This window comes from Ipomoea nil, unplaced genomic scaffold, assembly GCF_001879475.1.
Source record: "Ipomoea nil cultivar Tokyo-kokei standard unplaced genomic scaffold, Asagao_1.1 scaffold3030, whole genome shotgun sequence".
Classification (NCBI taxonomy): Eukaryota; Viridiplantae; Streptophyta; class Magnoliopsida; order Solanales; family Convolvulaceae; genus Ipomoea; species Ipomoea nil.
The window spans coordinates 1,161,785-1,178,469 of record NW_017619458.1 but is presented as its reverse complement, the minus strand read 5'-3'; the positions used below and the strand labels follow the sequence as shown (position 1 = coordinate 1,178,469).

The 16,685-nt window shown below is 35.9% G+C and overlaps 1 protein-coding gene across 1 annotated transcript; it reads right to left on the bottom strand.

The window, feature by feature from the left end:
- Positions 1-9,684: 9,684 nt before the first annotated feature.
- LOC109163518 (uncharacterized mitochondrial protein AtMg00810-like) lies at positions 9,685-10,852 on the bottom strand. The gene is made up of 2 exons (XM_019312268.1): positions 9,976-10,852; positions 9,685-9,932 (listed from the first exon to the last, which is right to left on the bottom strand). Exons 1-2 carry the CDS (start codon positions 10,850-10,852, stop codon positions 9,685-9,687), a joined length of 1,125 nt encoding a protein of 374 aa, XP_019167813.1.
- Positions 10,853-16,685: the final 5,833 nt, after the last annotated feature.

Sequence of the window (16,685 nt, the reverse complement as noted above, 5' to 3'; positions counted from 1 at the left end):
ATTGTTTTTAAAAGACAAGCCAAATGACTGAGTATAGGTTTTGGCGTCATCAAAAAGGGGGAAAATTGATAGGAATATTTTTGTAAGTTTTGATGAGCCAAATGTACATTAGATCCCCTTGGTTTTTTTTAGGTCTTTTAAGTACAAGCATCATAAATCAGAATATCGAGTCAAAAGGAATCTACCATAGGAAGAACAAAATTAATTTGGGAAATTAATTTTGGTCCTACGAGTATTCATCCAAGAAAGAAGCATAAAGGAATGGCGTTGCAAGGATTGATTGGATGAGCCTAATGGTGAAATAGTAGAAGTCCTTACTTAAAATGATCACACCCGAGATTGATTCTCCCCCAAGGACTTAATTTTTACAAGTCAAGTTTTCGGACAAGCACAATGTCTCAAAGGAGCACAATGTTCCTAAAGGAGCACGATGCAGACAAGCACAATGTTCCAAAAGAGCACAATGTCCTTAAGGAGCACAATGTGTACAAGCGAGATGTGCCCAAGGAGCACAATGTCTGAAAAGGAGCACAATGTTCTGAAAAGGAGCACAATTTGAACAAGCACGATGTGTTCAAAGGAGCACAATGTGACCAAATCAGAAAGAGCACAATGTTCAAGTCAAACAAGCCAAGTCAAAGGAGCACAATGTGGCAAAGAAGCAAGATGTTCAGAAAATGAATAAATTCGAAGGAATTTATTTTGGATCAGCCCACATGCCACAAGAATCCAAAATTGCCTGAAGATATTCGATCAGAACGGAAAAATATTTATGAAGACATGAATATAAAAACTTATCCTAGAAATAAATTCTATCAGATTAATTTATTTCAAAGATTCGTTGGATATTCAAATTGACAACAAAAATAATATTTTAAGAAACAACTTGACAATCAAGTTGAGATAAAATATTATTTTGTCAGGCAAGTTGACAATCAAATCAAAATTGAAGATCTACTATTGTCAACAATATCAGGCTATGAAGATTCAAATTTCAAATATCAAATTATCCCACTCCAACGGATATATTTGATTGCCTATAAAAAGCCATGAAGACTTGAAGATACAAGGCAGAGGTGCAATACACACGGATAAACAAAGTGCAAAATTCAAAAGTGCAAGTGCTCAAATATTCTTAGAGACTTAGTCTGAATAGTCTCAAATCTAGTTGGAGAGAAATACAATTACCTTTGTATTTGTAATTGTAGAAAGAGTATAGCTGTGTGCAAAATACTCTAGTGAGTGTAGCTGCGTGCAAAACACTCGTAGTTGCTAAGTGTAGCTGTGTGCAAGAAACTTAGTTGGCGTTGAGTATAGCTGTGTGCGAAATACTCAGAGTTGAGTGTAGCTGTGTGCGAAACACTCGGAGTTGGGTGTAGCTGTGTGCAAGACATCCGGAAGAAGTGCTTGTGTAGCGCTTATTCACTATTGTAACTGTGTGTGGAAAATAGTGAATTACTCCTAGAAGTGATTGGAGTAAAGTGGACTAGGAAGATTACGCCACTTCCGAACCACTATAAATTGCCTATCTCATTTACATACCGCACTTACATAATTTGCTCTATTTATCTATCTTATCCGACTAACCCGTTTACTATTCACAGTTAATATTAATCATCCGGGTTTAGTGTGTTTTCACGTATGCATGTGACTCAAACTTCTCAAGCTTAAATGTTGGATTATTCTAAGCAAGTTTGACGTGTTGCATGTAACTTTTGTTACACGGTCAACGTGACACGATATTTACTTACAATCTTGAATATTATTATTATTATATATTGAGTGCACCATCTCCTTTATATATTCAAGATATCTCTGTCACTTTACATATAATCTGTATCCATCTTACATGCGCATTTAAATTATTGGTTGGGCATAACTCTTTACATACTATTATTCCGTTGTGCAGTTTTAAACTTACTCTATTTACTTGTTACTTAGAGCTGAAGTTACCAAAGAGTTATTTATTTTGAAAAAGCTTGAAAGTCTATTCACCCCCCCCCCCCCCTCTAGACTTTGACCACCCTATCGGGACCAACACATACATAACAGCCCTATTAGCGAAGATGAAAAGATGCCTATTAGGCAACAAGTGAACGTAAGGATACAGATTGTCCAATTGCTTGTCTTCGACTTCACCGAGGAAAGGAAAATGTACGGCGGAAGCTGTCGAGATTGCCGTTAGGGAAGACGAGTATTCGATTTCCCCCTTTTTAAAAATGTCAATTGACCATTTTGCCCCTATGAATAAACAATTTGAAAACATTTACGTTTTTCGGCAACATTTGGCCGGGTGGACCAAATCTGCTAAAAAAGTATAGTTAAGGGACTAAATTGTTAGTTTTAAAAGTCACGTATCGAAATTAACACGCCTCCTATAGTTTTATATTTGTTCAATAGTCATAGGACTAAAAGTGTAATTTGCTCTTTTTTATAAGTACAATGGAGTATACTTTTTTTTTTTGACACCTCCACTGAGACTCGAACTCAAAACCTTGCAAATGAAAGTCCAACCCAGGTACCATCAAACCACATAGTCTTGGTACAATAGAGTATACTTTTTCTCATAAATATTATAATTTTATCATTAATAATTTTTTAATTCATAAATATTAATTTTTAATTTTAAAGTATTACAATTTTATAAAAATACTAGTTTTTTACGCGCATTGCGTGATTGGGATAATGCCCAATATTTTTTTTTCTTTTTAAATAAGTATTTTAAAGTATATCAAGGCAAGATTATATTGGAATTGTTCGTGCATAGATAATTGAATGTTAAATTTACGTATTTAAATAGGCAATTCTAAATTTACAAATGCAAGATAATATAGTCAAGATTGATTATAATTGTCAATAAAATAATTGTATAGGTATGGTTGAAATCAAATATGGGACATAAGGGAAAGTAAATTAAAATTAGGGCATAAAATATTAAATATATACTAATATTGAAAAGTTAATTGCGAGTTAGTTTCCTACTTCAATTTGTTGTGTGAATTTTTTTTTTTGAAAGTTACTGGCTCTATTACATTGTAGTATCTGTTCATATACTTTCTCAACCTATTGAAACACAAAGAACCAATAACGCCTCCACTGAGGCTTGAACTCGTAATCTTCCAAATGGAAGTCCAACCCGGGTACCATTAGACCACATAGTCCTGGTAATTTGTTGTGTGAATTGAATACTGTTTTTGTCAAAAAATTCCTCAAGTAGTTAATATGATTGGCTTAATTATATTTTTTTATTTTTTTTTATTTATACTTTTTCTTATAAATAATAATCGTATTTCTTCATATCTTAACTATGTGTTGTAGCTCGGCGGCGGCAGAAGCTTGGCGACGTGTTGTAGCTCCACGGCGGCAACAACTTTGTTATGTACGGTGACAGTAAGGACGACAAAAGGTTCTAGGTGACGACAAATCTTTGTGAGCTAGCGGTGAGGTCTCCATTACCGGCGGCCGGCGACAGTAGCTTTTTTGGAGGTATTTTTAAAATTTTATATTGTGTATAAATATTAAATTGTATTTATTTATTATTTTTTATCTATAGTATATTATTTGTGAATTGTGCAAATTTTTGATTTATGAATTATTAGTAATTGTCCCGTGCGATGCACGAACTATTATTAATTTAACAAATTTATCAATTAAATTTTTGACATCCTCTGAATTAGCAAAGAAAGTAATGGTTTTGGAAACAGAAAAACGTACTTGAGTTCTTGAGCTCAGAATTAGTTTGATTAAAAATGTAAGTATAACTATACAATGTAATATTTAATATTTTTAAAAGTTTAATTATGTTATTATTTGAATTTGATTTTTTTTTGAAAGGAATTTGAATTTGAAATAACTACTTTAATTATATAACTAACGTATTTAAATAAAACTTGTAAATAAAATACCAGACGATATTTGTCGAAAATCTCCACCAAAAATTTATTCATTTGAAAAAGATTATTTATGTAAGAACTATATTTATTTTATATCTAATTTCTCCTCTTTACATATGTGGAGTCAAATTAATTATAATTGAGGTTTAAATGAATATATACACAAATTATATTAAATATAAAACTTTATCAATAAATTTGAACACAATAAACTTTTTTTCATACTTCATTATGCTTTAATATATATATATATATATATATATATATATATATATATATATATATATATATATATATATATATAGAGAGAGAGAGAGAGAGAGAGAGAGCGCTATAATAATAAAATATAATTTGTAAAATATAAATACACATAATAACTTCAAAAAAAATATGTATAAATACATCTACCCATACAATTAATGCATTCATACAATCATACTTGCTAATCTTGTTTCTATCAAAATGCATTCACACTTTGAAAGAAAAATTTTGTGGCTAGATTCTGCTTTATTATATACCTAATATAAAGATAGTATTAAGTTGTGAATTTGAGAATTACTTATTTATTATTATGTTTGTGTATAAGTATTGAATTTGTAAATTATAGTATGATTATATATATATATATATATATATATATATATATATATATATATATATATATAGGGTGAGGATAAGGCCCTAGGTGAGGATTGTGGCTGATTTTGATCCGTGGGATGAGACAATCTAATAGCTCAGAATGCACAAAATTAGTAATTAAAAATCGACTAAAATTGATAATAACCGTAGAAGTAATAAATGTAGGGGGTAAAAGAGTAAATGAGAATTGAAGGGGAATTGTCGTGAATGGAAGGTGCAAATAACCCGTTTGACTACCATTAGGATTAAAACACCGATTCTCTAGGTGAGTTGTTGGCATTGCACATTCCATTCAACCAAAATTCCGTATCGATTTTTGGTTTGTTTTGGTTTGTTATTTTGTGCTTTTTGAATCTTTGTCTTTGCTGTCTGATCTGATTGTAGGTCTTGCACTTTGTCGTTGTTTGGTTGCTTTCTTCGTGTGTTTTTTTGTTTTTGTTTTTAAGTCGCCGCTTCTCGCCGTCGGAGGTGTGCTGAGGGTGTGAGGGCGTGGGATGTGCAGTGTGGCGGTGAGGCGTGGGAGGGACGTGTGTAACATTCTCTCTCTCTGAACAAAAGGAAAGGTAGTAGAGAAATAGGGCGAGGCAGCTGTTTGTTGCGGAGTATTTCCAAAACCACTACCAAAATCCACCAATTCCTATGATCAAATTTGTTGAAAAATCCTAAAGTTCCTGTCTTTGCATTTTGCTTAGTTCAACACTCACTCTCATCACCCCTTATTTTCTTTCATTTCCGACATTTTTTCCTCTTAATTGGTCTGTATATTTATAGCCTTTATTCATATTCCCTTATGTGAGAGGATCAACATCTTAGTGAGTGTAATGAGAATCATGCACAAAACCTCGCAAGCTCGCCACTCTTCCATCAGATCAGACTGCCCTATTCTGTCAGGAACTCTGTAGACAAATGTTGGAGTTTATAATTTGTTTGGTTTTAGACAATGGAATATGCTACAACTATAATATAAAGTAATTTCAGATTGCACATTAAAAACATGTTGGTTTTATTTCTTTTGTTTTTGTTGATGTTGTTGGTAGTGCAACTAGTATGAAAAAATGGGAGTTATGATGAGGAAGCACCTGTGAATACAACGGTGTGGGCATGGATTGTGGAAATATGCGGACTCAACGAGCTACGGGTACTGTGCAACTGTATGATTTTGCATTAAGTAGGTGTGCAACCGTGTGGTTTTTTAGTGTGTAAGTATGCGGAATGCACCAGTTACGGCATGTGCAACCACGTCGTTATTCATTGTGAAACTACAATTAAAAAACAAGAACGTGCAGAATTGTTAAAGTGCATGAATAATTGAAACAAATCCACTGCTTTTAAATGAAAATAAGAAGTTAAACAATCGAAACTTACAAGTAAAAAAAATGTTCTTTCACATTAAACTTGTGTTTTTTTTTTTTTTGGAAAATGCATTAAGGTACATGGTAGTTATGTTACAGATTCCACATGTTAGGTGTGCACCCCAGTGGTTTTCCAGTGTGTAAGTATGCGAAATACACTATGGCTGTACAACCGAGTCGTAATTCATTGTGCAAGTACATAATTAAAAAAATGACACACTATAACCATCAATTTAAAACGTTCTTTTATTAAAAATTTAAGTGCATAAGTGTAAAAGTGCATGAATAATTGAAACTAATAAAATGTTTGTAAACGAAAATAAGAATTTAAATCTGTAGGCATATTAGGCTTGAGCATTTTCCTTGTGCAGCGGGAAGGTACGATTGTTATGGCCATACTCCTCACAGGTCTGACATTGTCATTGGCGACGTTTGGACTTCTCCACAAAGAAAAATAAAAAATGGGGCTAACGAAAACGCTTTAACGACAACCATTCCAACCTACGCAAAAACACATGGCAAATATACCACCTAATGCTTTGACTTGACTCAAAAAAGACTACCATAGAAATATGATAACAAGCAAAATACAGCAAATTATAAGTAAAATGCGAAAAAAAATTATACCCACCACTGAATGGGTGTAACGGTAGAAATTTTCAATGAAAAAATAGAGTATAAAATTATAACAAAATTTTAAAAGTACATCCGCAAAATGGGTTTAGCACTGGAAATTTTCAAAGCAACAAAAATATTATTGAATACTGCTATTTTTAACACATTATTTTCAGAGACAAAAACCAACAACAAACAAACAACAAAACTTCGTTGCACAAACGTAATAGTTGTGGGTGCACACTGCTACGAAAAAACACCAAAACCCCTATCCAAAATCTCCACAAAATGAACTCAAGAACAATATGAGAAGGCAATACCCCACGTCAAAACACAAAGAAACGCAACTGACGAAAATGAAAAAGATGAAAACATATAAAACTTGAATACAAAATCGCAAATGGCCTGGCATCACAACATGTCCTTAATTACTATTATTAAACAACCTAAAAACATGCGAATTACGCCAAATATAGGAAATAGAAAAAGGAATAAAAACACAAAGACAAAAACACCCCCAACATATATTGACACGAAGATCAATTAAAAAAGGGACAAAATTATAACAAAAAAAAATCAACCACACATCAAGCAAAGATCAATGGTTAAGATTAATCCACAATTCTCATGTGGGAATGCATCCTCATTGGATCCTTTACATATATATATATATATATATATATATATATATATATATATATTGAATTTCTGGATTATAGTATGAAGTTGTGGATTATTTATGTTACTAGTTTTTTACGCGCATTGCGCGATTGAGATAATGCCCAATATTTTTTTAAAAAAAATAAGTACTTTAAAGTATATCAAGGCAAAATTATATTGGAATTGTTCATGCATAGATAATTGAATGTTAAATTTGCGTATTTAAATAGGCAATTCAAAGTTTACAAATGCAAGATAATATAGTCAAAATGGATTATAATTGTCAATAAAATAATTGTATAGGTATGGTTGAAACCAAATATGGGACATAAGGAAGAGCAAATAAAAATTAAGGCATAAAATATTACATATATACTAATATTGAAGAGCTTAACTGCTGATTGCCAAACAAGAACATTGCGAGATAGTTTCCCACTTCAATTTGTTGTGTGATTTGAATACTCTTTTTGTCAATAAATCCCCCAAGTAGTTCATATGATTGACTTAATTATATTTTTTATTCTTTTATTTTTTTTAAAACAATTATTATTATTATTATTATTATTATTATTATTATTATTATTATTATTATTATTATTATTATTATTATTATTATTATTATTATTATTATGTGTGTATACCCTTAAGTCATTTTGCATGTTAATCTAATATCTTTTTACCAACCGTTGAAATAATTCGCTGGTCAAATTCGCTAATATAATCCGCTAATTGCTAATTGTCAAACAAGGACATTGCGAGGTAGTTCTCACTTCAATTTGTTGTGTGATTTGAATACTTTTTTTGTCAACAAATCCCTCAAGTAGTTAATATGATTGACTTTATTAATTATATTTTTTAAAATTTTTTCATGGTATTAATAAAATCCTTGGTAAATTAATATATATCACTATTTTGTATTATAACTTTGATATTTAATTAAAAAAATAGTGCGCAAAAAAAAAAAAATAGACAATGTAGTGAATATAATCAATTGATGAATTTGAATGTAAAGAATTTTTACATTATATTGGAGAAATATAAAGACAATATAACTAATAAAATTATTTCTCTTAATTAATTTATTGATAATGAATAATTTGTTTTAATAAATACATTGTAGGAACAATGTAGCGAATATAATCAATTGATGAATTTGAATGTAAAGAATTTTTATATTGGAGAAAAATAAATACAATATAACTAATGAATTGAAATTATTTCTCTTATTTAATTTATTGATAATGAATATTTTTTTTGAATAAAGACATTGTGGACACATAATTCTAAATTAAAGAAATGCATATGTATTATTTTTTGTTGTAGCTACTAAATTATTATTCATAATCTACTATACTAATAAGAGCTCAAGAGGGTTAGACATATAATGAGTAGAAAAAATGGCGGTCAAAATTTTTAATCAAATGAATGACTTAGATTGATCAGATTTTAATTTTTCCCTAAGATTTCCTAATTTATCCTTAATGAATATGATTATCCGTTAAGTTTTCCGTTAAATATTATATTTTTCGTTAATTTCTATTAGTTCACCGTTAACTTACTCATTGATTTTAATAAGAAAGGTCTTAGGTTCGAACCCCATCCAAATTAAAGTTGGCATAATTAGTACTCTATTTTACTCTTATGAAATTAAAAAATAATTTAGTAGCTACAACAAAAAAAACAATACATATGCATTTCTTTAATTTAGAATTATGTGTCTACAATGTCTTTATTAAAAAAAATCATTATCAATACATTAAATGAGAGAAATAATTTCATTAGTTATATTGTATTTATTTTTCTCCAACATAAAAATTCTTTACATTCAAATTCATCAATTGATTATATTCGCTACATTGTCCCTATAATGTCTTTATAAAAAAAATATTCATTATCAATAAATTAATTAAAAGAAATAATTTTATTAGTTATATTGTGTTTATATTTCTCCAATGTAAAAATTCTTTACATTCAAATTCATCAATTGATTATATTCACTACATTGTCTATTATCTTTTTTGCGCACTATTTTTTAATTAAATATCAAAGTTATAATACAAAATAATGTTATATATTTATTTACCAAGTATTTTATTAATACCATGAAAAAATTAAAAAAAATATAATTAATAAAGCCAATCATATTAAATAATTGAGGGATTAACTAATTGAGGGATTTGTTGACAAAGAGTATTCAAATCACACAACAAATTGAAGTGAGAACTACCTCGCAATGTCCTTGTTTGACAATCAGCAGTTAGCGGTTAGCGTTAGCGGATTATATTAGTGAATTTGACCAACGAATTATATCAAGGGTTGATAAAAAGATATTTGAAAAAATTAATTGTTTAGATTGAGTGAAACAGATTATCGTTAATTCAAACTCAGAGAAGTTATAGAGATACAAAAGGAGATTAGTGTCCTATCTAACTACACCTATTCAATAGCTATTAGTTACAGGACTATTTCAACTATAATGTTACATAATAAATAAATGGGAAATATAACATTACTAACACTCCCCCTCAAGCTGAAGGTGGTGTAGACACAACACTAAGCTTGTCTCGTAGCGTGGCAAAGCGAACTGATGGAAGAGGTTTGGTGAGGACGTCAGCTAACTGATCTTTGGTGGAGATAAAATTAACCAGGAAATCCCCAGATTCCACCTTATCCCGCACGAAGTGATAGTCAATCTCAACATGCTTAGTCCGAGCATGAAAAACCGGATTAGCGCACATATAAGTGGCGCCCAAATTGTCACACCATAGAGTCGCTGGATTCCCAGAGTGTAGACCAAGCTCCCGAAGTAGAGATACAAGTATACAACCCAAGTAACCTCAGCTGCGACTCGGCTAGTCCCTTGTACTCAGCCTCGGTGGAGGACCTAGCCACAGTTCGCTGCTTGCGAGAGACCCAAGAGACTAGATTTGTCCCAAGAAACACGGCGTAACCACTGGTGGATTTGCGATCTATCGGACACCCAGCCCAGTCCAAGTCCGGGTAAGCATGAATGTCAGCAGACGGTGATGCAGACAACTTAAGACCATATGCTTGCGTGCCTTTCACATGTCGTAGGACCCGTTTCAGTAAACCCCAATGCTCATCAGTCGGAGTGTGCATGAACTGACAGAGCCTGTTCACGGCATAAGACAAGTCCGGACGCGTGATAGTCAGATACTGTAGAGCCCCGGCTAACCGACGGTATTGAGTAGGGTTCTCATACGGACTCGTTACCGGAGATATGGCTTGTGTGACCGCAGCTGGAGTGGATAGAGGTTTGCAGTTAGTCATACCTGCGCGAGTCAAGATGTTGGCCATGTAACGGCGTTGATAGAGTAGAACACCATCTTTCACTGGAATAGTTTCAATACCGAGAAAGAAAGTGGGAGTGCCCAAATCACGGATTTTGAAAGTGGTAGACAGCTGATTGAGTAGAGAAAGTAATAATTCGGAGTCGTTGCCAAGCATGATGATATCATCTACATAAACAAGCAGATAAACCCGTGACGTGCCACGTGTGTAGTAAAAAGGGGAGACGTTAGTTTTGGATGCCACAAAACCTGTAGTCAGCAGGAAATCATGTAACTGCTTAAACCAGGCACGTGGAGCCTGCTTAAGCCCATAAAGAGACCGTTGTAAACGGCAAACATAATCTGGATGAGTAGGGTCCTCATAACCCGGTGGTTGTCGCATATAGACAGTTTATGCCAGATGTCCATTTAAGAAAGCATTATGGACATCCAGTTGCCGCATAGTCCAGCCCTGTGATATAGCAAGGGCGAGCAATATGCGAACCGTGGTCGGCTTGACCACTGGACTGTAGGTTTCAAAAAAGTCCTCACCAGCGACTTGATTGAATCCCTTTGCGACCAAGCGAGCTTTGTAACGCTCTATAGCACCATCAGCCTTCCGTTTGGTGCGATAGACCCACTTGCAGCCCACTACGTTCATACCCGGCTTGGCTGGAGTGAGACACCATGTATTATTATGCAGAAGGGCATTAAATTCCTGGTCCATAGCATCCCTCCACTGTGGGTGTGCTACGGCCTGAGTATAGCAAGTCGGATCAGTTGAGGCGGTTAGAGCCTGAAAGGGCTCGTCTGTGCCTCGCGTCATGTGCCGGAGTCGCATGACATGAGGTTGCACCGGTGGCCGGACCCGGACCCGGGTTTTACGCCGTGGTACCACTCTGTTGACCGACTCATGTTGTATTTCTAACGGTGGCACTTGGGCTGCCAACGGTAACTCATTAAGCGGTTCAACTTGTGGCCGCGTGATTATGGGACTTGATGCCCAAGGCACGCCATTCTGAGTGCTTGTGACCCCATCTTATTCGTGTGAACCTGAGGCATAGGGAAACACACTTTCGTCAAATCTGACATGGCGGCAGATAAAGGTCTTCCCAGTTACTGGGTCCATGCATCGGTACCCCCTATAAGACGTAGGATATCCTAGAAAGACACAGAGTGCAGAACGATACTCTATCTTATGGCGATTGTAGGGCCATAGATAGGGGTAACATTTGCACCCAAACACGCGCAGAAAAGTGTATGGTGGAGTTTTGTTATAGACAGACTCATAGGGACTGACAAAATTTTTGAGTGCAGATGACGGTAAGCAATTTATGAGATAGGAAGTTGTTTCAAACGCGGCATCCCAGTGTTTGATAGGGACTGAGCTATGCGTGAGTAAGGCTAACCCGGTTTCGACAATGTGTCTATTCCGGCGCTCTACTCGGCCATTTTGCTCATGCGTATAGGCGCAAGACTGCCTATGCACAATGCCTAGAGACTGAAAAGTGGAGTGGAGACGGCGATACTCGCCTCCGAGATCGGACTATATAGACTTGATAGAACGCGAGAATTGGCGTTCTACCATGACACGGAAAGACTTAAAGATTTTATAAATGTCTGATTTTAACCGCAAAGGGTAAAACCAGCAAAAACATGTGTGGTCATCTACAAAGAAAACAAAATATCTAAAACCCCCGGCAGAAACAACGGGTGCCGGTCCCCAAATATCAGTATACAGCAAGTCGAGTACATTATTGCTACTAGAAAAAACTCTATCTAGCGGGAATCGAGACGATTTCCCGAGTTGACACGACGAACATAATTGCGGCACACTTGATTTGGATTGAGTGACCGGGCATTTTTGTAAGACACGATTTTGGGCACGTTCATGCGGATGTCCAAGCCTGCGATGCCAAATATCAGGCGGCGCACGAGCGGTTATTAATGCAACATGTGACCGAGACATGGGTAGCTTGTACAAACCCCCCGTGGTAGGACCCCTAAGGAGCACCGCCTTGGTGTGACAGTCCTTCACAACAAAATGATCATGGTGAAATTCAAAGTAAACATCATTATCAATTGCAAAGCGATTAACTGATAATAATGGTAAGGAAAGACGGGGGACATGCAAAATATTATTTAATTTTAGAGTTCTAGACGCAGAGTTTAATGATGCATGGCCAACACTGGTTATACCCAAACCTGATCCATTGCCCACGCGGAGCACATCACTGCCAGCGTAGGGATCTGATTGCGCCATCATCGTCTGATCGGGCGTAGCATGCGACGACGCCCCAGTGTTCGGGTACCACGCGTCCGCCACGACTGCCGCATCTTCTCCGGGAACTGCCGCATGGGCCTGCGGTTGCGGTGCGCCAGAGTAGCGTTTGAAGCAGTGAAGTGCGGTATGCCCATGCGAGCGGCAGATTTGGCACCTCGGACCGCCACCACCACGGCCTCTGCCTTGCCCGCCACGGCCACGGCTGCCCCGACCTCGCCACTGCTATCCGGAACCAGCGTGCCGGGGACCGCCACCTGCTGCCTGGTTCTGTGAATAGCCGCGTCCAGCAACCATCGCCGTATGCCCTGATGGAGCTCCGGCAGTGGAGAACTCATCTGCCCAGATGAACTCTTGGGCCTGGAGATAGTCCGAGAGCTAGGGGATCGACACCGATGCACCGGATGCCGCGAGGGAGGACGCCATCGACCGGAATTCTGGCCGGAGACCTCGGAAAACCAAGAGGTTTTGTTCATCAAGCGAGACCGGTCGGCCGGCCAACGCTAGATATTCCACCAATAATTGTGCGCGATTGAGGTATTCTGCGGGAGTGCTGTCACCTTGCCTGAGCGACTGGAATTGTGCCAGGAGATTAAGACACCTCGCCCGAGTTGAGGAACCAAGCGCCGCCGTGATCGACGACCAGACCTCCTGCGACGTCGTGCGGCCCACGGCGAGGTAGACCACCTCGTCTGCCATCGACGACACGAGCAGAGACAGGATACTTTGGTCCTGCTGTATCCATAAGCCGTGAGCCGGATTCGGTGTTGTGGTGGTCGTGGCGCCGGAAGCAGCATCACCGGACGCCGGGGTTTCAAGTGTCGCCGGCGGACATGGCGTATCGCCGGTTACGAACCCAAGGAGGCCCTATCCACGGAGGAATGGTACGAGTTGGGTACGCCAGAAGAGGAAATTCTTCGTGGTTAACTTCATAGATATGAAGTGGTGAGCCGAGGCAAGGGTGTTTGGGGTGGTGGGGGGTGGTGGTGTAGCGGCGGTGACCGTTCTTTCGCTAGAGTTTGTCGACATAATTTTGGGAGAGAGAGTAAATAGGTTCACCAAGCTTACTGATACCAGATGAGTGAAACAGATTATAGTTAATTCAAACTCAGAGAAGTTACAGAGATACAAAAGGAGATTAGAGTCCTATCTAACTACACCTATTCAATAGCTATTAGTTACAGGACTATTTCAACTATAATGTTACATAATAAATAAATGGGAAATATAACATTACTAACAAGATTAACATGTAAAATGACCTAAGAGTATACATATATTTAATAATAATAATAATAATAATAATAATAATAATAATAATAATAATAATAATAATAATAATAATAATAATAATAATAATAATAATAATAATAATTGTTTTTAAAAATAAAAAATAAATAAAATAATTAAGCTAATCATATTAACTACTTGGGGGATTTATTGACAAAAAGAGTATTCAAATCACACAACAAATTGAAGTGGGAAAACTATCTCGCAATGTCCTTGTTTGGCAATCAGCAGTTAGCTCTTCAATATTAGTATATATTTAATATTTTATGCCCTAATTTTTATTTGCTATCCCTTATGTCCCGTATTTGGTTTCAACCATACCTATACAATTATTTTATTGACAATTATAATCAATCTTGACTATATTTTTTTGCATTTGTAAACTTAGAATTGCATATTTTTGAAAGTAATAATAGTGGTGTATTAATGGATAAACTGAGCAATAGAGTCAGGAAGGACAGAGTCCCAGTACATAGGTTGTTCCTGATCGAAAGCTAACGAAGCTAAAGTATGAGCATGAAAATTAAGTGTTCTAGAAATATAACTTAAAGAACAACGTGTAAATAATGATATGGTTGTCCTACATTGGTCCACAATGATCCCAATATAGGACAAATTAGATGTTGGGCTTGAGTATAATGCATTCCGCAGCTCTGAGCAGTCTGTTAAAAGATCCACCATCCTGATATCCCGATCCTTAAGCTAAGACAACGCCTCTTTGCAAGCAAGTGCCTCCGCCATAACGGCTGAGAATTGCATATTTAAATACGCAAATTTAACGTTCAATGATCTATGCATGAACAATTCCAATATAATCTTACCTTGATATACTTTAAAGTACTTATTTAAAAAAATAAAAAAAAAAAAAAAAAAAAAAAAAAAAAAAAAAAAAAACATTGGACATTATCTCAATCACGCAATGCGCGTAAAAAACTAGTAATTTAATAAGAGTAAAATAGAGTACTAATTATACCAACTTTGATTAGGATAAAGTTTCGATACTAAGACCTTTCTTATTGCAATCAATGAGTAAGTTAACGGTTAACTAATCGAAATTAACGAAAAATATAATATTTAATGGAAAAGTTAACGGATAATCATATTCATTAAGGATAAATTAGGAATCTTAAAGGAAAAATTAAAATCTGTTCAATCTGAGCCGTTCATTTAATTAAAAAATTTGACCGCTATTTTTTCTACCCGCGTAACTCTCTTGGACTCTTATTAGTATAGTAGATATTCTAGTCGTGTAAGTATTGAATTCGTGAATTATAGAAGTAAGTTGTGAATTTGGAAATTATGATTCTATATAAGTATTTAATTTTTGAATTATAGTATGATTATAAGTATTTAATTTGTAGATTAAAGTATGAAGTTGTGAATTTGTTAATTATTTATGATATATTAGGTTGTGTAAGTATTGAACTTGTCTATTATTGTATTATGTTATAAATTGTGGAACTATTTGTTTAATATTATCGTTGTATATAAGTATTGAATTTGCTAATTATATAGTATCACAAGAATCTCACCAAGAACCGTGGTGAATGGAGTCACCGGATCAGCGAGTCAAGAAGACCCAGCCTGCCCCAGGATCAGGGTAACGAAAGAGGACAAAGAAAGGCTTAGACGCCCTTGGCGTCGTACTCTCATTATCCGATTGCTCGGCAAGACAATAGGCTATAACTTCCTCCTTGGACGCCTGCAGTCCCTGTGGAAACTATAAGGCCATTACGAGCTCATCGATCTGGAGCAAGATTACTTCCTTGCTAGATTTGAATCCAAGCGTGATTACGACCACGTTATGTTCGAAGGCCCCTGGATAATTCTTGATCACTACATCAAAGTGCAAAAATGGGTTCCATATATATTTCGACCCCTTAACAAATAAAACCGAGAAGATCTTAGCCTGGGTTCGCTTTCCATCCCTGCCAATAGAATATTTCGATGATGAGTTCTTGAAGAAGATTGGTGAGAAAATTGGACGAACAATCAGGATTGATGATACAACATGTCTGGCTTCGAGGGGAAATTGATATAACAAAACCGCTACTTGCAAAGTTTACAATTCGCAACAAAATTTGTCCAATAGAATATGAGGGAATTCATCTTATTTACTTTGGCTATGGTACGTATGGTATGGTCACAGAAGAGAGCAGTGCGGGCAGGGTCTCATGGTGCCGATCGAATCCACTGGATACCACCAGGATGGAGGAAGACAAGCCAATTGATCAGGCGGGGAATCTTATTTACGAGCCAGCTTTACTAAAGAAAACTGCGACTATGCAAGCGACTGCAAAAGAAAATTATGGGTCATGGATGCTTGTCACTAGGAAGGAACGAAGGCCAGCAAGAAAACCAGACAACAGAGTGAATGCTAACCAGCAACGGGCAGCAAGTTCACCGAAGCTTATGCCTAACATGACTACGACCTATAACAATCAGCTATACAATTCCCGATTTGGTGACTATTACTCAGTTTGTAACCAAAACGAGGTATCAAATAGCGATCATTTCTCTTCTTCTCGGTGTGTAGGTTTCAAGAATTGGATCTTTAAGGAATGATTAATGGATCTTGGCTTCTCTGGTGCAAAATTTACGTGGAGCAGGGGCTTAATACCTCATCTTTCAAGGGGGCTCGGTTGGACCGCACCCTTTGCAACAC

Bases quoted from the DNA above. Each gene is read 5' to 3' on its own strand.
- LOC109163518 (XM_019312268.1), bottom strand. From the start codon at position 10,852: ATGCGACAACCACCGGGTTATGAGGACCCTACTCATCCAGATTATGTT. The intron at 9,933-9,975 runs GTATCTCTACTT...CTGGGAATCCAG, and splicing joins GTTACTTGGGTTGTATACTT to CGACTCTATGGTGTGACAAT.